Genomic DNA, 23,300 nt, shown 5'->3' with positions numbered 1-23,300 from the left:
GCAGATGGCCCCGCCCCTCCCTGAGCCTGGTTCTGCCGGAGGTTTCTTCCTGTTAAAAGGGAGTTTTTCCTTTCCACTGTCGTCAAAGTGCTTGCTCATAGGGGGTCATATGATTGTTGGGTTTTTCTCTGTATCTATTATTGTGCGATCTACTGTACAATATAAAGCGCCTTGAGGCGACTTTTGTTGTGATTTGGCGCTGTATAAATATGAATTGAATTGAGAGTGTCGGAGAGAAACATTCCAAGATCAGAGGATCCTTTAACGTACAGGGGGAAAAGGAAGACATCTTATTTGAACCTTTTCCACTTGGCTTTACAGTTTTTGTGTACCCCAGCTTCATCTGTGCCTGTATGTAACAAACACTTGTTTGTTTTAATATCTTCATATAAATTATTGTATTGATTATTGTTTTATTGTAAATGCTTTCTTGTAAATGTTTATTGTATTTTACTCTTATAGTGTTTTATGTTTTGTGTTTTCTTTTAATCATGTAAAGCACCTTGAATTGCCTTGTGCTGAAAGTGTGCTATACAAATAAAATTGCCTTGCTTTGCCTTGCCTATGTTATCCAAAGCTGAGGAAATGGTATCAAAAAGCCCGCAGTAGACTGAATGCAAAACATTGGATAAACTTATTTTTCTGAATAGAAATTTATAAACTCTCAGTCAATTACATTTAAATTGGTAATATTATATTCAGAATACTTTCATTTTAATTTTCACTTAATGTCATTTACAATATATTTTAAAGATGTCTGCAATATTTGCAATGTAAAAAATATAAAATGATTCCATGGAAAATACAATACCTTACAGTGTATACAAGTATGACTAGGTCATTGAATCAGTGGCTGTTGTGAGTCTCAAGTAAGTTGCCTGCAATGATATTTAAGGTCCAGCAGGTGTCAGTATGGAGCAAAACAGCAACACTGTGTCGACTCAGTATCGATACAGTTTGGGGAATGTGCTGAAACGCTTCACGAGGCCTCATCTACCCATCACTAGTTAAGAACAAAATATTGAAAAGAAACAGCTTAAAGGGGTTCTGGAGAACCCAGCCCAAATTAGATTCTGTATGACTGTGAAATGGTGTGGCCAGCAATGTGAGCGGATTATGGAGAATCTCTGAAAAACTGAAGCAAGCTGTGCCTTGGACTTCACATAAACACTATGCTCTATTAGTCCTACCCAGGTAGTAGGTAGTAGACAATAGGGTCTGCATACTGACACCTCCTTACAGTAGTGCTGTTTGGGTCTCAGTGAACATGGGATGACGTTAATTTGTTTTATTTATTCAATGGAGTTCTAATACAATTCAATACAACTGTTCTCATTTCAGTTTCTTTTCTTATTTTGCTATTGACCACACCCCCACCAAGAAAAAAAACACTATTTGTATGGAAACGTGTTGACTGTGACTGTTTTTGTTGACAAGTTGTACAGAGTCAAAAAAGATACCAGTTGTTCACTTTCGAGACAACCCCTTTTGTAAATCTCTAAATCAAAACCATCTTCCAAACCTACCAAGATGTCTAGGATCTCTATTGAAATCGATATTGTACTGTCCTGACTAGAGGCACTACATATACCAGAAATTATTTGGTGGATGAAATCAGTAATACAGGATAAGAGTCCTGGGTTTATATGTTTTATAAAAAAGGTTTCCTGGCCTCAAAATGTCTTTTATGAAAGCACAGCTGCTTCAAAATAAAAATAATTTTCAAATTTGACAGAGACATTAATATATTTCCTCTCTTTATGAATCTTTAAAGAAACCTATACACCAAAAACACAATAGTAAACACAATAGTTTGTTGTTTCATCTCTTATTCAGACTTGTAGACCCTTAAGCGCTCTCTGAAATGGCATGAATATAAAAAAAAATACACCAACAATTAACAGCATAAATATAACTTGTAAAAGAATAAAAAAATATCAAATGAGCCAACAACTACATACTACAGCACAAGTGTACCCGACAGGCCTGCTTGGCAAACAAAAATATTGTTATATCTGCAAAATATTCCCATTGATTTACATGAGAAGCGCTGAGGGTTCAGTTTAATCAAGTATTCCATGAGTACATGTTTAACTAACCTGAGTTAAATATGAGTCGAGAAGTTTAGATTCTTCACCATCTGTATGACAGCTTTTGACTGACAAACCTGATATTTTAACTTCTCTCCAGTCTTAACATTAAGGGTCCCTTTTATCTTGGGTAATTTTAATTTTGCATTTCTCATTATTTATCAAATTCTGTACGAGTTACAATTATCTTAATCTATTATGATGAAAAGAAACATCACTGTCCTCATTAAAAACATGAATGTCAGAGAACGTTTGGTCAGCAAATTATTTATAAAGCTGCACACGTTTATGTAAGAACAGATATCATGATGACATTAAAAAGTCAAAATATATTATTCTAACAATATCTCAGCAAGACAGTATAATTACTGTTAAAGTCATGTGTGGAAGCAAGTTTTGACTACTGTAAGCTTAAAGTTAGGCAACTAAAGTAAAACCTTATACTGTCTTGGGTGCATTTAAAAGAGGATTTCTTGAAAAATCTTCACGTCATTAGCAAATCTTTCAAATGCAGCTCAGATTTGTACTGAAAATGAGAAAGGAGTCAGGAGGAGGAGCCATGAAACTGCAGCAAAGGAGGAAACACTGAGATGATCAGTAAATGATCAAACTAAGGTTTCAATGATGGAAACATGTGCATTAACATGGAGACGATTACGGCAAGAAGGTTCTGAGTTCAATTCCGCCATCAGGCCGGGGTCTTTCTGTGTGGAGTTTGCATGTTCTCTCCGGGTACTCCAGCTTCCACTCACAGTCCAAAGACATGCAGTTAGTGGGGATAGTGGGGAATGTGAGTGTAAATGGTTGTTTGTCTCTGTGTGTTGTGGCCCTGCGATAGACTGGCGACCTGTCCAGGGTGTGCCCCGCCTCTCACCCTATGATAACTGGGAACGGCTCCAGCGTCCCCCGCGACCCTGAAAAAGAATAAGCGGATGGATAGATGGACGGTTACAATGTCCTCATCACTCCACAGTGATTTTAAGACTGAAAATAACATAAAACATGCAATGTCCATATTATAACCAGATATTGAGGCCTGTGAGATAAATCAGTAATTCAGTACAATGAAAAAAACAAAAACAAAATACAACCTATTAAGATTATAAATACAAAAAAGCGCCAACTTGTTTTCCTGTCCTGATTAAAATCTCTGATGAATCAAAGAAAAAAAAAAAAAAACAGGTTAAAAAGACCACTACTTCAAACTTTTTAAGGTTGGTGAGAGGTGAGATTTCTCTGCAGCTCTGAGGAGGGGCCAATTTCTGTTCTTTGTGAATCTGCAGGAAGGAAATGACAATATTCAAGAAACACAACTACACTGGTCACCCACTGAGTTAATACAAATAAAGTATTTATCTTCTTCAACAGAAATCAAAGGATAAGACCTAACATGAGGGAGTTATAAAAAAAAGTTGTGATATCCCTGACAACAAATGATGAATGTTGATATAGTACATTAGTAAAACTCACCTTTCTTCAAACAGTATGCTGTAACTGCAAGGGCAATCACTAAAGCAATAATAAAAACAACAAGACCACCAATGAGTGCGGCAGCCCATTCAGGGAGCCCTGAAACAGAAGAGAAAACATTTGTGTAACTCACACTGTGACTGCATATCAGGAACTGACAGCAGGTTTAAATAGCAAGCTCAGTGATGCCAGCATGGATCTCACTTCCTGTTTCCTCTTGCCCGTCTCACCAGCTAACAGGTTGGTTGTGATTTTGCTCAAAGCAGCGAGGATGAGGTTTTTGAATCTCTGGGCTGCTACTCAGAGATTCCTGCTTTCCTCCTGCTGAGCCTCACATCTGAAAACATGTGCAAGTCTGTAATCAAGGTTGTAATCTGAGTGAGCCTGTGATGGGCTTAATAGATTCTTCTGTGAACCTGGTAATGGACCAGGAAATGACCACAGTTAAGCTTTAAGGTTAGCGCCTCCTACAGTGTGAGTGTGTGTAGGGGTGGGCGATATAAACGATATGCGCTAGAAACGATATGAATTTGGCCAACGGTAGAGATTTTGACTATACCACCCTAGCGCGATAGCCCATGTTGATCAATGTGTCATCAAGCTGTGCCTGTTTGGTTGAAAGTATCGCAGCGGCTGCAAGCATGGGGAGGAGGAGGAGGAGGTGTTCATAAAGAAAACCGGTGTGACGTTGGTAATATGCACCTGGTTTGGGTTTAAGCAGTCAGATGTTTACCTCCTGAGACCCGAACTCTTTCATGGCATGCATTTTTAATTTCTCTTTGCTATTTGGGCTGATTGGGACCTGATGAAATTATCTTTTTACCTTATTTTGCTCTACAAGGGCCTGATATCCACATATGAGGACATTCGTTTTACATTTCGATAGAACAGTGGCAGTATAATGCCCTTGTAAGTGGATATCAGGTGCTTGTAGAGCAAAATTTATTGTGGTCTAGACAACACAAAATGTGATGTCCACATATGTGGATGTCAGGTCCTAGGAGGTTAAACAGAAAAATATCATCTGCAAATTATGCTGAGCGATGGTAATAGCGAAGAGACGAAGCACATTTTGGAATATGAGGAAAGCCAAAAACCGTCCTTCCTCCACTTCCCTACCATTGATTCATTAATGTTGAATTCTCTCACAGCTGCTCTATTCCCGTGTTGTTGCAGTATATTAATGACGAACCTCGTATTGTGGATGGATTATCTCAGTTGTTCTCCTGACTGAAGTTTGGTCCGTTTACAGCATCCTGCCATGTGACTGCATTTGTTCCTAACCATCGGGAACCCTCACGTTAACTTTTATCGAGTGGAAAAAAGCTAGGATTCATCCTTGAGCTTCCCTGTGTTTATGTTATGCTAGTGGTTCCCAAACTTTTTTTGCTGGCCCCCCCCCTTGTTTTACAAGAAAAATGTTCGCGCCCCTCCTTCTCGCACGCGCACGCACACATCCTCCAACCACACACACCCATATTTTGCTCCATTGCAGTTTATTTCACACCTCCAACATTTAGTAAACAATTAAGCAAATACAAGTAATCTGCAACAAATTACAGGTAGTAAGAAAATAAACTACTAACTCTGTTACGCTACGTCCACGCCTACACGGGTATTTTTGAAAACTCCTTTTTTGTGTTTGCGTGTGGACGAGGAATTTCTAGGCCTTTTTTCACGTCACGCTGTGCGCCACGTTATTGTTTACATGAGATGAATAGCAGAATGGCAGATAGAGACAAAATACTGTTAATCTCACTATCTTCAGGTTTTACACGCTTACATATACACTCCCGACACAGGGGAAACTAATTCTGCAGGGAGACCGACCTCGGCACTTGTGCATCTGAAACCAAAGGGCAGATATGCTTCACTATATTTTCTAGTCTTTGGCTTAGAATGAAGTTGGTTTGGAAACATATTCAGCGATGCTTCATCTCCTGCTTTGCGTTTCTGTGGGCGCCCCGTGCGAGCAGTGTACAAGCGTTTTTTTTTTTGTTTTTACCCCCTTTTCATACCCCCCCGTAATGGCTCTGCGCCCCCCCTAGGGGGCGGGCCCCACACTTTGGGAAGGTCTGTGTTATGCTAATATAGCTGTGTCGCTAGTGATCACGTAGCACATCATTATATACCAGCTACGGTTTTTACTAAAGGAGGCTGAGGAGTAACTAGACATCTCACACACTGAGCAGGAAAGTGCAGAGGTACAGGTGAAGAATCCATGCTGCTAGTGAGTCAGCTACGAGTCAAGCTAGCAAATCCCTAAAGACATAGCGAGTGAATACTGTGACTATAATTATCGAGTGAATCAACAGTGTTTCAAGTTAGGGCATGTGAAAATTATACTATGAAATAAGACGTTAGATATAAGTTTTTAATTAAACTGGCTACACAGATAAGCTACACAAAAACACCACTATGTCGTAACAGCAACACAAAATGATACTCTAGAGAGAGCCAACACCAAGTAATAGCACCACCCAGAATGTGAATAAGATGCCATTAACGTTTAAAAATTAAAAATAAAGCAGAGTGAGATTTACCATGCGAGTGTTATTTCAAGAGTCTGTGAGCATGCTCAGGTTTAAAAAGACATCAAGATATTGATGTGAGCTTGGGGCATCATTTGAGAGTTCATAAATCAGTCACAACAGCAACGTTCATCTTCTATAATATACAGTACAGCATATGTTTGGGAGTTTAGTTTTTTTAACATTAGGTTAGGAGCTAACAGCTTTTTTTCAGCATGCACATCGTCGCTCCTGAAGCCAAATCTTTTTTTTATGTTCATGTTTTCATAACTTAGCTTTCAGCCTTTCCTCCCAGACCACATTCTTAGTGTTCAATCTAAGCACATATTCATACTTTAGTCTTCAAACTTATTTGAAGAATTATATCTCACTCACCACGATGCACACAGATCTCTGAAGAAATCCGATGCCACTTTTCCATCTGTGTGGCTACACAGTGATAGCAGCCAGGCTCAGTCACAGTAGTCTGGACGGTGACGTGGAAGCGACCTTGTTCTTCTTCATCCTGCACCGTCTTAGAAGGAAGTTTTTTGTTATCACTGTCCCACCACTCAACTGTAGGTTTAGGAGAAGCACCTGGAACCTTACACTGCAGCAGCCCCTTCTCTTTAAGTATTGTGACATAAGGCTCTGGAGCTGCACCTGTGAACACATCATAGACAACAAACAACTAGTTTACATAGTCACAATTAATTATTTAAATACATCCTCATATTAACAATAATACATGACATGTTACGGCATGTTATTATTTATTTAACAAAAACTAAGAAAACAGTATGTAAAAATATTAAGTATACCCTTACTGTTTCCAGAGGAATTCATTTCAATTACATTTTATTTACATAGCACAAAATTACAGAAACAGTCACCTAAGGCGCTAAGCTAGAGATCCTACAATAATGCAGAGAAACCCCTAATAATTAGACAATCCCCTATGAGCAAGCACTTGACCACAGTGGGAAACAAAACCTCCCTTTTAACAAAGAGAAACCTCTAGCAGAACCGAGCTCACCCCGTGACTGAGTCTGCACACCTCAATTAAAGCACAGATTTTGTTGGGTCTTCTGGGTTGGAGCACTCAGATGTGTGATAACACAACACCAAGGAGGAAAAGATTTCCCTTAATAATGAGCACCTTGATTTAGAAACTGGACTTTGTGTTTACTTATGATATCTTTGTCTAATATCTTCATTTGTTTGATCTGAAACACTTAACTGGGACAATCATACAAAAAAGCTGTAATTATAATGCAAGCATCCCAAACACAGCAGCAAATTTATAACATAATGGCTGGAAAACAAAAGAATCTAAGTGCTGGTTAATGTGGGACCTTAAGAGTGCTGTGCATACATAAATGCCCACAAACCTCAATGAAATGAAGCAATTCTGTAAAGAAAAGTGGACTAAAATTCATCCAATGATGTGACAGCCTGATAAAGTCAGACAAAAAAAATGATTACTTCAAGTTATTTCTGCTGGAGGTGGTTCTACAAGATGCTGAATCATGTTGTATGCTTAGTTTTTCACATGCTGCTGCTGCTGCATTTTGGCTCAGGTAAACGACAACAGCAACAACAGCAAAATAAAACTAGAACAAGTGTCTTAAAAGGCAATTAGAGACAATTAAAAAAAAAAAAATTATAATCCCCACATGTCTAGCACACCAACATTGTAGCATAATTTTTTTTATGTGCGGATAAAAACAATATCATAAACATTTTTGCTTTAACCGTGGACTGTTTATAAAGATAATCTTTAGACCTTTTATAGTTCTCACCAAAACAAGTACCTGTTTGTCTTTTCCTACTACTTACACGTTCACATAAACACAAACGAGCATGTTAACATCAGTATCGGCACAAACAGGACTCACCTGGAAAGTTTCGGATCTTTAACCTTTTGAAACGCAGAGGTTGTATGCGACCTAATTTTACATGTAAAATTAATAAATGAAGATACTTGATATTCTCCTGTTGAACGGACACAAAGATACAGTCATATGACACATCATTTGAAAGCTCAGATATTCTTTTTTCAGAAGATTAATGAATGTCAAAAAAATTATTTACGACATAAAAACACTTACGTCTTTATTTACGTCAGTAAAAGTTAATAACGTTAAGGTTAGCATGTTGCATCACCATTAGAAAGTCGTTAATCGGACCAAAAATAGACATCTGCAGACAAATATGAGCTCGTTCTAACGAAGAAAACTCACAGATTAACTTCCGCTCGTTTAAATTCAACCGGGAGTAAAGATATCCAGAAAAAAGAGAATTTATTCTCTTGTGAAGTTTTATCGGAGTTACAGAAACTTTTAAAATAAGAAGATTAAAAGCAACTTCAAAGCGTTGACAACTAATTTGTAATAATCATTGTAACGTCTCTGATATCAGGAAACACCCACGAGCAAAATTAACCAATCAGCAACGATTGGGGACATAAAATAACGACCTCACGACACCATTAATTCAGTCAGCCAATCAGAAAAGAGCATCATTACGACAGCTACGTGGGTGTTTGATTGACAGCTACTCTCATCCAGGAGAAAGTCACCGCAGTGAAACCACTCTCAGTTTGAAGCCGGGAAAATCACCTGTCTGACCATATATGGAAGGCAAAGTAGTTTGCTTCGCTGTTACAATGAAACGAAAACAAATCAAAGAAAACGATTTAATCTGTCAAAAAAAGACCGGATTAAAGTATAATAAATGTGTGAATCTTTGTTTTAATTATTTAGGACATCGTTTTGAAGTTGAGTTTAGCATCTAGGAACATGTGAAATGTAAAAAAAACTGAATGAATCCTTATTATTTGTTAACTTTGAAGAGATTTTTGTGGAGTGTAGAAATAATTTGTCATAGATTCTCTGCTTTGCAATTTGAATTAATCTCTTTAATATCTTTAAGTTAATTCAGAATATCAGCATGAAACTTGGCACATTTATTGTAGATTAAAAAAAGATGATATCCTGTAAATTTCAGCCTTCTAGCCCTTATAATGACCGATTACCTGTCTTTAACATCTGAAGTAAAAGCTTAAAAACATCAAGGCTTCAGTGATTTCCTGTATAATCTTCAAACAAATCATCTGTGTTAGAGCTAAAGGTAAAACTAACAGACTGCATTAAATATCCCAGATTTTACTTCACAATGATGAAACAGGCAGGTATCAGATATTTATGGTTTAAAACGATTAAAGCGTTTATTCTGGTAGTTACAGACATGCAGAAGTGCACATGACTGTGAGAGGCTCTAACAGATTAATCTGCCCTCTGAAAGGGAACAAACACACATGTTAGAGGTGACTGTGTTATCATTAACTTGGCAGTCAGTTTGAACAGCTGTGGGTCTGAAATAGAAGGAAAAATGAACATTTATTTATTAAGTGTTTATAGTTTATTTATTACATTTTACTTTGTTTATTGAAGACTCTGTTGACACCTCAGATATTTGATAAGTAGACAGATGCAGGACCATGATGCACATGGAAAAGTCTCAGCTTTGTTCACCAAATATTGCAAATACCACTGCAGATGTGCTGTGGGGGGTGAGGCCCTGCCAGATGTGCATGCTGACCGTTTCATCTGTAAATAATCAGCTGATTTTTAACAGCACTCACCAACAACAAGCTCAATGCGGGATGTTTTTACACTGGGCTGCATCACTGGAAAACTACAGATATAAATTCCTCTGTCCTCCAGGGTAGTTTTACTCATTCTTATGGAGGCGTTGCCGTACTTCAGCTGTTCTGGAAAATGTGAGACTCGACCTTTGAATTCATCATCTTGACCTCTGCTATATGTGCCGGCATCATACATGAACACCTCCTTTAAAGGAACTGTTCCTTCCTTCTTCCAGACAAACAGTTTTTTCTCAATGTTCTCATTGGTGCTAAGGGAGCAGGGTAAAGTGACATCATCATCTTCCATCACAATCACTCTGCTGTCAGGTGGTCCTGAAAGACAAAACATGAATTAAACAATGTGTTCAGATACATAGTGATGAGGACAAAATGAGAGACATTTATGAGTCAGAGACAGCCAATCAGAAGAAAGTTCACGCTTGATTTTTACAAATCATGACCTCAAAACAAAAAGGTCCAAGTTTAATTTTAAAGAAATAAAAGCCACAAAAATATAATCAGCAAACTTTTTCCCTATAAAAATCATATATTTTTAGCTCAGTTCCCCTTCATAAAAACAAACTAATTAAACTGACCCGGACAAAAATTATGGTACCCCTAGAAAAGAGTAGAAATAAGATGACTGTAGGGACATTAAACCGAGGTGTGTCCTGTAATTATTGTCACAGATATCTTCTAACTTGTAATGAGTCTGCCTATTTAAAGGGTGAATAAGTTAATGTGCTGTTTGATGTTCCTACACCGCACTTAACCACAGTGAGCTAAGGACAGAGCTGTCTCAGGTGATGAGACAGACAATTAAAGACAAGCATGTTAAATGTAAATGTTATAAGACTGTCTCCAAACAGCTTGATGTTCCTGTGACTACAGTACAATATACTGTATTACTGAAGTTTTTAGGCCCACAGGACTGTAGCAACCCTGGACATGAACGCAAGAGGAAACCTAATGACAAATTTCATCAATAAGTTCCAAGAGATAAGAGATTATAGGTGAACTAAAGTGTCAAATCACACCAGCCGTTACTGTTTGAACTGAAGTGGACTTAATGGAAGACGACTGAGGACACCAGTGTTAAAAGCAAATCACAAAAAGCATGAATGGAATTTGCCATTTAGTCACTTTCTGCAATGTCACATCAGCTCAGATGCAAAAATAAGGCTTATAAAGAAAATAACACAGCGTCTGCTCTGAAACATGGAGGAGGCTCGGTTATGTTCTTGGGCTTGCTTTGGTGCATCTGGCACAGCGTGTCTTGAAATGTCAAGACTATCAAGGCATCCTGGAGTGAAATGTAGTCTCCAAAAGGCAACCTTCAAACCAGAGACAGCTGAAGCAGTTTGCTCCTGAGGAGCATCGACGAGTGCAGACGTTTCACTGAGAGTTACATAACTCGCTTCATTACAGTGATCGCCTCCAAAGATGGTGTAGTAAAGTAATTAAGGGCACCATTTTTGTCAAGGACAGTTTCATTTTTTTAATCATTCTGCTGAACAACAATTCAAAAGTAGTGTCTGATTTCCATGAGTTCATTTTCAGTAAATTTTTATTGTCAGTTTAAAGTTTCTTTCTTTCTTTTTAATTGAAGGGTCCGTATCTGTGTATTTGATGATACTGAAAAATGATTCTTTTTGTTTCCTGTATTATTCATCCTCTCTTCAGTCTCAAAAATACTGATTCCCAGTATCTCAGCTGTAACAGTTGTCTATAAGAGTTTATGCCAGGAGTTCAGGGCAGCTATTTTTGTAAGCACACAGACATGCTCTAATCATACAGCAATACTCAATAACATCAACAGCTTCAAAAACACAAAGTGCTCAAATATCTAATCTTCATCTTTTGGGCGCTCAGCAAAGTCTCTGACAGCATGGCTCAAATCCAAACTCCTCTTCCTGCTCTCTGCTCTCCTTCCTCTTTTCAGCAGCACGTTTTCACTTTGCTCGTTAAACATAATTTAAACTGCTGCTAAATGCACTATAAGACACTCACTGAACAAAGTGCTGCATCACTGACAGAACACAGAGGGAGAGGCCCATTAAAGTAAACTCTCTCTCTCTCTCTCTCTGTAAATGGACTTCTGCTAATATGACTGCATCCGCTTGATGCGGTATTTTTACACAAACGACTGTATGTGAAGTAGAGCAGCACACTCCTTCATAGTCACTTTGACTGGCTTCTTCCTGCCTTTCTTCCCCATCACACATTGTGCTTTGTGTGCAGGATTGACAGAGGCGAAGAGGAAAGTGAACAAACGAGAGATTCTTAGAAACAGACGTGCATGTACAGGACATGCTGCACGCATTTCCTGAAGAAGACTAAACTTGACTTTCGTGCTCAAACGTGACTAAAAACAGACAAATATCTAAACTACTGTCGTTACCACTAAGCTGTGTGGAAAGATTGTAAAATTGTAAAAAGATTGTGAAAGATGTAATTTCTGATTTGGTGCAAAGATCTTCATACTTTTGTGTTTATTGGGAAAACAAACACAGTTGGGGGCTCAGGAGAAATGGGCAAGATATCAAGAAATGAATTAAAATCATAAACATCCAGCAGGTCACCAGTGAGCCACATGTGCTAGTGTTAGGTGTAGACTGGCTTTTAGCTACACGCTAAACAAGCAGAGTTTCAGAAAGTAGAAGATGTTGCCTCTCAGTTCAAGTGTCTCATGAGCATTTTGGTCTTGCAGTTCTTCTGTGATGATATTTCTATTAAAGTGTGGCAGGTGCATAAAAAATTCATATAAAGAGATAAAAGTGAACATAACCCTGCCTTTAACCAGGTCACTGGTGACCAGGTGGCTCATCAGAGGTTAAAGGCAGTTTGTGTGGCAGCAGGTTTCTTCATGTACACTTAAAGAAATATCACCAATTCAGGCAGCAACAGTGTCAACACTGTGAGGCCAAAAATGTTTCACTGATAAAGATTTGAAACACATCCAGTCTGTGTCCTTTTCACCAGCTGAGCTCTCAAAAATCTGCCAGTTTGAACCTGCACATCAGAGTCAGTAACAGCCTCATGTTAATGGGCCACACAGTGTTTTAACTCTGACTGTAGAAAACCTCAGGAAATGGAAACAGGCTACAGCCACTCTCCATCCTTTTGGGGCCTGGCTGTGCCACTCCCTTTAAAACTGGCAGCAGGTGGAGCTGTTATAACACATACAAGGAAAAATAAACTTTATATACTTGCCTACTTATGTGTTTATGGATGACTTCTGTCCTCCTTTTACTAATTAAGGATAATAATAATAATAATAATAATTTTTTATCATTGTTGATGTATCTGAATCTCAATTGTTTCAGTTTTTAAAGAAAAAATAAAATACATGTTTGCAGGAAACAAACCGCTAACAAATAAGCCACACCTGAAAAAAGTCAGGGTGAAATAATGAGATAATCTGATCGTAAAAAATAAAAAGAACATTTTCATACTGTTGTAGAATTGCTGCACATTTATCTGCTCATTATTTCAACATCAAAATGTGGATGCGTTAAACGCAGATGTCACAGGTGTATGCCGCAGTCATCCACCCACTAACGCAGCAGCCTGAACATCGTTAAACCTCCATCCGCTCCTGTGAAACATGACTGCGTCTGCACACATGATCGGTCTAAATTAATGAGCTTCTTACCGGATTCAGCACCAAACGTCAGTCCGGACAAAGTCAGGAAACAGAAGCTCAGAAACAGAAGAAGCTCCATGTCTGCAGAAACCCTAACAGGATCAAATACGGCAACTATTCCGTGTAACCAAGATCAGAGCCACCCCTCTCCTTTCAGCATTGACGCAGTAAAAAAAACAGTTTCAGTTTCTAGTGTCTTAAAGCAGTCCGCCATATCTGCCATAATTTCCGGTGTATTACGTCACAACGTCATGGACGTTTAGATTTCACTTTTATAATATCAGTGACAGTCATACAGAAACAGTGACAAGAGAAAGATTAATGAGCAGAGTCTGTTTATAGAAGACAGATACAGGCTGATGTAAGAGAGGAGAGGACCTCCTCCCACTGCAGCCTTTAAGGTCAAAGCCAGCTGCAGTTTTTGACTCTTGAAGATTACTAAAATAAAATAAAATAAAATAAAATAAATAGTTAAGCGTTACTATATTACCTTTGTTGGTTGTTTTTTTCCCTACATCTGTTTGAAAATAAAATCTGCATAAAACAAAGAAAAAACGATGGCAAGGTTAGCAATTAGCAGGACTTACCTCTGACTACTTCAAAATTAAAATGTAAATAATTTTATATAATTTCCAAGTATTTTGAAAGTATGATGTTGTGGAGATATGTAAAGACAATAAGAGAGATCCCAGTATTCTACTCCAACTTTTAATTCAGGTTCACACATTCAAGGCGCATTTAGCACAATCAGCAACTATTTTATTAGGTACACCTGTTCTACTGGTCATCACAGTAAACAGTAAACCCAACCCTCTCACTTCCCCTAACACTGTGTGTGAGTGGAGCCACCTGGTGGTCCACCACAATGTGATTACCTACAAATACTTAGTGATACACTTGATTAATCAGGTATTAATTCAAGTTTTTGTAAGAAAAAAAAAATAATTATGAAGCTTATGAGTAAGTTCAATAAGGAAGATCTATGGTCTCACATCTGTCTGCTCCCAGCTGCTGGCTAAATCTAAGCTTCACATCACTTCCACTTTCCCACGCCAGCCACACATAACGTCACACCACGGGCCAAACAATAACAAGAGCCAAACAGGTAGCACTACACCTAATCAATATTTTAATATTTTTCTCAGTCACTTTGGCTCAATTCTCATAGCAGAAAATTCCCCACTCTTCATGCAGTTCTCACAAACATCAGGGCATTTTTCATAACACAGTCTCACCTGTGCAAAAGACTCTCCACCAATCAAAACCAGTCAATCACTCCAACTGTGTGATGAATGAATAAAAACCTTTCGCCTTTTAAAGACTGAGTCATCAAAGTGTTTAGTTTTTGTTTCATAAAACTTCACTGCCTCTGGAAAGAGTTCTGCACACATGTCGGCCTCATGGAGAGCAAAAACCTTTCAGACACAAAAATGAGATGTGAAGGATTTTTTAAAACATGGAGGAAAGCAAAATGATTCTCATGAAACTATATGCATCAGAAAACAGACAAAGAAAATGATCTGAGAACATCAGCAACTACTGTACAGTCCAGTAAAGTCAGGCTTACATGGATTCAGCAACCATTTTATTAGGTACACCTGTTCCACTGGTCATCACAGTAATCCAAATCTCTAACTCAAAACATTCAGACATGTAGACATGATCACCACAGCCTGCTGGAGTCCAAACGAGCATCAGAATAAGGAAGAAAGATGACTGAGTGTGGTGTGGTTGTTGATGTCAGACGAGCTGGTGTGAATATTTCAGACACTGTTGATGTGCTGAGATCTTCAGGATTTACAAGGAATGATCTGAAATGAGAAACTATCCAGTGAGCAGCAGTTCTCTGGGTGGAAATACTTTGTTGATGTCAGAGAAGAATAACCAGATTACTTTGAGCTGATAGAAAGACAACAGTAAGTCAATCGTCCACACATACTGATAAACCATGCAGAACAGCATCTCTGACAGCACAACACATCTGACGTTGAAGCAGATGGGCCACAGCAACAGAAGACCACACTGAGGGCCACAGCTGTCAGCTAACAACAGAGGACACATTTACACCAAAATTAGACAACGAAGACTGAAAAACACTCCAAAGGCCTCCACAGTCACCACATCGCAGTGCACTGAAATCTGGACGAGCAGCTGTGACACAAGTCTGAACGTATATATTTCTATTTGTTGTAAGTAAACCTCTGACAGTGTAGATCTGTATTTGCTCTTTTATACATATTTGAAAAAATATGACGTCATAGAATAAGTGAACTGAAGGGCTGTGTGTTGAATGCTGAGCTAAGCTTCACATCACTTCCACTTTCTCACGCTGTCAAGCTGTTTGTCCCCAGAAGGGCAGGTTCCTCTTCTCTCACCAACAATTGCAACAGTGCGGAAGGACGAAATCGCACTAATCACTGACTTTTGACCTTTTGGATTCGACTTGACTGAACACTGACTATTAAGCCGGCAAGACTGACATATCTGAGCTCAGATAGGATTCTGGGTATTATTATTATTGATGTTGTTGTATTTTATTTTATATTTTCATTCCTGTTTATGAAGTGCTGTTAAATTGTTGCTACATTGTACAATACAATTCAAAGCAACTTTACCTGTGGCTCTATTCATTCTTCTCCACGCAACTCACTTTATCCCTCCTATTGGCCCATTCTCTCCATTTTACTTTAACTTCCTCTACCCTATCCTGTACTTAGCTACAAGGGGAAATGTGTAACTATAAAGAAATTAATCTGATGAGCCAAACCATGAAGATATGAGGAAGAGTTGTTGAATCTAGGTTAAGAAGAGAGGTGATGATCAGTGAGGAGCAGCGTGGCTTCATGCTGAGAAAGAACTCTACAGATGTGATGTTTGGTTTGAGAAATATAGAGAAGGTGAGAAGGAGCTTCACTGTGTCTTTGTGGATCAGAGAAAGCAGATTATAAGAGAGGAACTGTGGTCGTGCATGAAGACGTCAGGAGCGGCAGGTGGTGTCTGACTGGGAGGTGTTGAGATCTATATGGGGAATGACCACGATGAACAAGATTAGAAATGAGCACATCAGAGGGACAGCTCAGGTTGAGCAGTCAGACAAAGTTAGAGAGACGAGGCTGAGATGGTTTGGTCATGTGTAGAGGAGAGAGAGTGGATATACTGGACAAAGGATGATGAAGATGGAGCTTTAAGGCAGGAGAAGAAGAGGAACACCTCTGAGAAGATTCATGGACTCACTGCTGTTCAGGTTAAACAATCACAAAAACAAAAAATGGAATTAACAACACCTAATCAATATTTTACAGTTTTTTTCAGTCACTTTGGCTTAATTCTCACAGCATGAATTTCCCCGCTCTTTATGCAGTTCTCACAAACATCACGGCATTTTTCATAACACAGTCTCAAAGACACTCCACAAATTAAAACCAGTCAAATGTGTGATGAATGAATAAAAACCTTCACCAGACTTTAAAGACTGAGTCATCAAAGTGTTTAGTTTTTGTTTCATAAAACTTCACTGCCTCTGGAAAGAGTTCTGCACACATGTCGGCCTCATGGAGAGTAAAAACCTTTCAGACATAAAAATGAGATGTGAAGGATTTTTTAAAACATGGAGGAAAGCAAAATGATACTCATGAAACTATATGCATCAGAAAACAGACAAAGAAAATGATCTGAGAACATCAGCAACAACTGTACAGTCCAGTAAAGGCAGGCTTACATGGATTCAGCAACCATTTTATTAGGTACACCTGTTCCACTGGTCATCACAGTAATCCAACAGAGGACACATTTACACAAAAAAATTAGACAACAAAGACTGAAAAACACTCCAAAGGCCTCCACAGTCACCACATCTCAGTGCACTGAAATTTGGACGAGCAGCTGTGACACAAAACTGAACGTATGTATTTCTATTTGTTGCAAATAAACCTCTGACAGTGTGGATCTGTATTTGCTCTTTTATACATATATGAAATAATTATGACATAATAATAATAATGTATACCTTATTGATCCCTGTGGGGAAATTACTTTCTGTGCATTTGACCCATTCACTCAGTGAAGCAGTGGGCAGCCACTGAACAGGCGCCCGGGGAGCAGTGTGTAGGGACCATACCTTACTCAGGGGCACCTCAGGGCAGCTGTTCAGTGGATTCAAACCCGCAACCTTCCGATCACGGGACAACCACTCTACCTACTGAGCTATCTCTGCCCCATAAGCATAGAATATGGGGCAGCCCTTCAGTTGTTTACAGCCCTTCAGTTGTTTGAAGTTATGACCAGTGAGAGACGCTAACATGTAGCAACCTGTCAGTCACAAAGTGGATCTGCCATGAACACTGCCCTGGTTTTAACAGGACCATCATTTACAAAATAAACATGTTGTGTCAAATAAAACTTGAAACTAAGACCAGTGATTGAAGACTAACATCTGGCTTTCAGTGTGTTGAAGTTCATCTCTACAGCCAATCAAAGCTAGTGAGGGGAGCGTGGAGGGACCGGTTCTCTATATAAGCTTCAAATCTGTGTTTGGATTGGTTGGTTATCACAGTCACATAGCCGTAAGTCAAACGTATTCCAAAGAAAGTGTTCTCAGTCTAAACAAGATTAGGTGATACAATTACCTGCTGTTCATCAAACGTGGGAGCAGCATTCATGTGGGAGGAACTGGTTTGATTTGTGCTTTGATAATGACTGCAGAGAGCTGTGCCTCTAGTGAGGAGTAATCTGTGAGTCAGCAGAGGATAAATCCTTTATGTTTGTGGGCATCATGACATCATTTACAGTTAAAAAAATGAGCTGGAATAGTGTTTGGGACGATAAATCAGAATCAATGAAACACTTTTCTTTTGGGCTAAAAATAAAATGAATAAAAATACAAAGTTTAATATTAAGAATCCTGAGGTGGGACTTGAAAATATTTAGACTTTAATGGGCTTGAATACTTCACCTGTCAAAGCCAGCAAGAAAGAACAGAGTTTTAGTTTTGGTCAGATCTGCTGTGGATTATCATTATTAACTTTCCTATAACACATGTAGAGTTTAATTCACATAACAGCATTCAGCTGCAATACAAGCAGATTATATTCAAAATAACATGCATATGTTGAAAAACTAAAATTAAACTCACCTTGTTATTTTTAGAGCAGCTGATCAGGCTTTTTCTTTATCTCCTGAGACCAGCTGCACGTGAAGTCTTTCCCTTTGTTCCTTTTCCTCTGTACCTGAAAACCAAAGTGTGTGATCACAGGTGAAATAGGGAATATTTTTCCAGTGTAGGTTTAGAGTGCTTCATTTAGTGACAGCTGTTGATTCTGTCATGGTCCTGAGTCGGTGACCCAGTGTTTTGTGTTTCATTTTGGTAACATCTTGTGTTTTGAGTTGATTCTTATTTTGTATTAGTTCTTAGTGTTTTAGTGTTCTCCCTTCTGTGCTCTGTTCGTGTCTCTGAGTTTGTGTTTGTAAAACAGTTTGTGAGTTTCCTGTTTTACTTTGAAGGTCTGTGTCTCTGGTGTGTCATTCCCTCATTACCTTGTGTGTATTTATAGTGTGTGCCTGCTTGTGTTCCTCGTCATTTCATCAGTTTTATTCTGTGTAACTTGGTGACACTCCGCGGCTCTCTGCTCTCCATTCTCCGCTCCTCATCCCCTGTGTTACCTCCATATGTTTTTCCCTGCATTTTAATCTGTGAGTCATGGTTTCGGCTTTTGTTTGTTACTAGCTTTCCCAGTTTAGTTTATGTGTAGCTTGTTCCTCATTTCCTGTTTGCCACTTGCTACACTGTAAATAAAACTCACTCGCATCACCGCCGCTGTCTGCAACTTGGGATCTCCTTCAATAAATCACACGACTGCTGCCTCAGATGTGACAGATTCACTTTTCAGATAATCTTTAAGGATCTGAATTTTTAAGAAAGATCCAAATATCTCTGCTTATTGTCATGCATCCTCATAAGGCATATAACAACCCTGCACACCAAGACTGTCCTTATATTATACTTTAATCAAGGTATAGATATGATTTAATCACATTGGCTCAACTGTTTCATAAAAATATTCCACATACTAGAAATGACCTGCTCAACAACACATGAATCACATTTTCAAATGTTACAAATGTTGGAGTGAAAACAGAGAAAATGTGTCTGTTTGCAAATATTAACTAAACATTTTTATGTGCTACGACGTGGACATAATGATAATTGTGCTGACATGAAAGCAGACTTTCAATAATCTTACCACTCGTCATGGTCCTGCATCTGTGACACAGTGTTTTATGTTTTTGAATTAGTAATAGTCATTGATTTCATTGTTTTCGTTTCTAGTCTCTTGGTTTCTGTCTCTATGCCTCCCCTTTGTTCCAGTGTCATGTCCACCTCTCAGTGTGTCTTATTCTTCCTGTTTTACTTTGACAGTCTCCCATCTGTTGCTCAGTGTTTTCAGTTTAGCTTCCTCCCGGTCTCGTTGTGTGTGATTAGTCCCAGCTGTGCTCTCCTCCTGTGTCTCATTCCCTCGTTATCCCTCTGTCTTTCTTTGTCTGTTGCCGGATTGTCTGCGTATCACCTGTTGCATTTCCCACGTTCCACGTCTCAGGTCTTTAGTTTCGTTGTACTTGTTTTTTAGGTTCTTACCATTTTAGGTTTGGCTAGTTTTGTGGCTGTGTACAGGCAGAAAAGGACCCAAACGCAGACTTCATGGAGGCAAAAATGTAAACTCAAAAGCAGCTTTATTGCTGGCACAAGGGAAATCATACAAAACTATACTGGGAACAATGGGAAAACAAAACACACAAGGAAACACCAGGAGAGACACACAGCATGAGCACAGGAAGACACACACACTAAATACAAAAGGGAAAATGAGGGATATGAGGACACACACTGAACACAGCTGACATTGGTGTCCCGGATTGTTGATCACCTGACCACAATGTGTGCGTCTCCCACAGTGTGTGTGTCTGACATGGTAATCAGCAACACAGGGGGACCACAGGGGACTGTCCTCTCCCCCTTCCTCTTCAGCCTCTACACCACAGACTTCAGCCACTGCACAGAGACCTCCATCTTCAGAAGTTTTCTGATGACTCCGCGGTGGTTGGATGCATCAGCAGGGATGATGAGTCAGAGTACTGGGCTGTGGTCGACTCCTTTGTCACGTGGTGCGAGCAGAATCATCTGCAGCTCAACGTGGAAAAGACCAAGGAATTGATAGTGGACTTTAGGAAGACCAGGAAACACTTGACCCTGTTTCAGTCCACGGGTTAACGTAGACGTTGTGGAGGACTATAAATACCTCGGAGTATACATAGACAATAAACTGGACTGGGCTAAAAACACTACTGACTTTATAGGAAATGCCAGAGCCAACTCTATTTTCTGAGGCGGCTGAGGACAATGCTCAGGATTTTCTATGAGTCTGTTGTGGCCAGTGTTATCCTCTATGCTGTTGCATGCTGGGGCAGCAGGTTGAGGGTTGCTGATGCTAACAGACTCAATAAACTGATCTGCAAGGCCAGTAATGTTGTGGGGATGGAGCTGGACTCTCTTAGGGTGGTGATGGAGAGGCGAATGTTATCCGGGATAAAGACAGTGTTGGATAATTACGTTCAGAGCACGTTCAGTGAGAGACTGAGATTACCAAAAAGCACCACTGAACGACACAGGAAATCATTCCTGCCTGCGGCCGTCTCCCTGTACAACTCATCCACCTTACACACTGTATACTGCAATAGCTACACCCTTTTTGCACATACTCTTCTTTCTTATTCAGATATTTATTAGTAAGTGACTTATATTTATGTAGATATTGCATATATTGTGCCATTTCTTACTTCTTGTATTGTCTGTTTGTGTTACTGTTTGTACTGGAGCACTGTAACCAACATAATTTCCCCTGGGGATCAATAAAGTATTCTGATTTTGATGAATTACCTGGACGCCACGCCTGTCACGTTCCTGGATCTGTTGTAGAATGATCCTAAATATAACCAAAAAGACTTAACATAATACCAAAAAGACAAAAACAGAGGAAACTCAAACTGCTGGGTCACCCTCACAGGACCATGACAAGTTTAGTCATTGTCTTCTTTTGTATTTTGCTCTGCCGTAATAAAAGCTCACTTTCAGTACGTCCCTCACCAGTGTCTCCATTTGGCTGACACTGCTCTAGTTTGTTAACCACAAAATTAGTCTGTGCTGGTCAGCCCAAATCAGAAGGTAATGTTAGCATTTGTTAGCATCATCCAGGAAGGTCTGACATTAAAACTGGGGTTAATGTAGTTTGGCTGAAGCCCTTTAAAGTCTATAGTAGAGACAACTGTCAAACATATGTATTATTGTAGAGCTTATTTGTAAAATTATTCCATCATGTCTGTACATCGGAAGAACCATGAAGTGTGACAGACATTAGATCTGCTGTGAAACTGGATGCAGTTTGTTTGCATCGACCCAAACAACCATCATTTCTGTCATGCTGCTACCTCTGTCACCAGCTGGAAGGCCCAGGGCCGAGGCTGGCTGAAACAACAAAATTGTCCCTGATAAGAGGACTGTGTTTTGACTCTCTGCCCACATCCTTCAAGTTGGCTGGAGCACTGTTGACTTTTGCTTAACTGGATAAATGGACACTCTCTCTCAGTTGAACATTGGACACAAACTGAGCTCCTAATGCGAGAGTTTGAGAACAGAAAAAAACACCTCAGCACAGAAGCACATGAATCTTACAAAAACACATGACTTGAGACTGGGAGGGGGGTGTGGGGTGTGGAGTGAGCCGATGTAGACAACAACCAACAACAACATTTCCAGCACTGGACCCAGACCTGCCTGACTGCACCGGCTGGGAGTAAGCATCGAAGGCATTTAGAAGAAGGGAGGGGGGCTGAGTGTGTGTCTGTGTCAGTGTACATGTCTGTGTGTGTGTGTGTGTGTGTGTGTGTGTGTGTGTCCAATGTTTAACTGAGAGAGAGTGTCCGTTCACCCAGTTAAGCGAAAGTCAACAGTCCTCCAGCCAACTTGGAGGATGTGGGCAGAGAGTCAAAACACAGTCACCTTATTAGCAAGCTAGCAGTCACAGGTGTGTTAAACCCAGAGAGAAGCAGACAGCTAATTATAGCATTTATGAGGCCAAAACTGGTTTCATAGCTAAAAATAATTATAGTACTAAGTAAATATGTATTTGAAGGTTCTCAGTCATCCAGGTCATCGTAGTCTAAGGAGCTTGGAAAGAAAAGCGTCTGGACTTCTTTAAGTTGCTTGAAGATGTTTCATCCGAGAAGCTTCTTCAGTTCTAAGAGCAACTGGAGGAGAGTCCCAGATTTTAAACCCTGGGAGTGACCCCCCAAAGAGGGTCATGGACCCCCTATTGATTCTCTATCTAATCACACGAGCCAAGGTGTGAAAACGGGTGGTGGTTTTGAAACCTAGCTCCACCCTATCATGTGATTTCCTGAGGTCAGATGGCCCAGGGTGTGAGTGGGCGTTGAGGCGTCTGGGAAGGGATCTAAAAACTGGATTATAGATGGCAGACAGTTGGTGTCGTAAGCCACCGCCTCTGTTCAAAGATGGTCGCTCACAGTGGACATAGATGCTTCTTTCACTCCTCTTTCAAACCATCTGTCCTCTCTGTCCAAAATGTGAACATTGGTATTCTTAAAAGACTGACCTTTGACCTTTAGATGCAGATGTACCGCTGAGTCTTGTCCTGTCGAGGTGGCTCTTCTATGTTGTTGTGGCTGTTTGGTCTCTTCAATGTAGAGGTCTGAGTATTCCTCGCTACACTGTACAGCAACACTACATTGTTAAGTTTGTGTTTGGGATGTTGTGCTTGGAGAAGACTTTCCTGAGTTTTCCTGATAAACGGCTACATATGGGATGACAATGTTGTTCCATTTGTCCTTCTGAACCTCCCTAGTTGGCGTCTAATCTTCTTTTCTGT

General features: G+C 39.5%; 1 protein-coding gene across 3 annotated transcripts; it reads right to left on the bottom strand.

The window, feature by feature from the left end:
• Window positions 1-1,744: 1,744 nt before the first annotated feature.
• On the bottom strand, window positions 1,745-13,565 carry LOC120440294 (butyrophilin-like protein 1). Of its 3 annotated transcripts, none has more exons than XM_039612604.1 (8): window positions 13,375-13,565; window positions 9,717-10,052; window positions 9,362-9,369; window positions 7,969-7,990; window positions 6,467-6,733; window positions 3,561-3,659; window positions 3,290-3,367; window positions 1,745-3,004 (listed from the first exon to the last, which is right to left on the bottom strand). In XM_039612604.1, exons 1-7 carry the CDS (start codon window positions 13,442-13,444, stop codon window positions 3,300-3,302), a joined length of 870 nt encoding a protein of 289 aa, XP_039468538.1. In that variant the 5' UTR covers window positions 13,445-13,565; the 3' UTR covers window positions 1,745-3,004; window positions 3,290-3,299. The 3 variants fall into 3 exon arrangements, with proteins under 3 accessions (XP_039468538.1, XP_039468539.1, XP_039468540.1); XM_039612605.1 differs by having other exon boundaries at window positions 3,297-3,367; XM_039612606.1 differs by lacking the exons at window positions 7,969-7,990; window positions 9,362-9,369.
• Window positions 13,566-23,300: the final 9,735 nt, after the last annotated feature.

Source organism: Oreochromis aureus, linkage group 5 (assembly GCF_013358895.1).
Source record: "Oreochromis aureus strain Israel breed Guangdong linkage group 5, ZZ_aureus, whole genome shotgun sequence".
Classification (NCBI taxonomy): domain Eukaryota; kingdom Metazoa; phylum Chordata; class Actinopteri; order Cichliformes; family Cichlidae; genus Oreochromis; species Oreochromis aureus.
The sequence above is the reverse complement of the archived record's forward strand: the minus strand, read 5'-3'. Positions and strand labels throughout refer to the sequence as shown.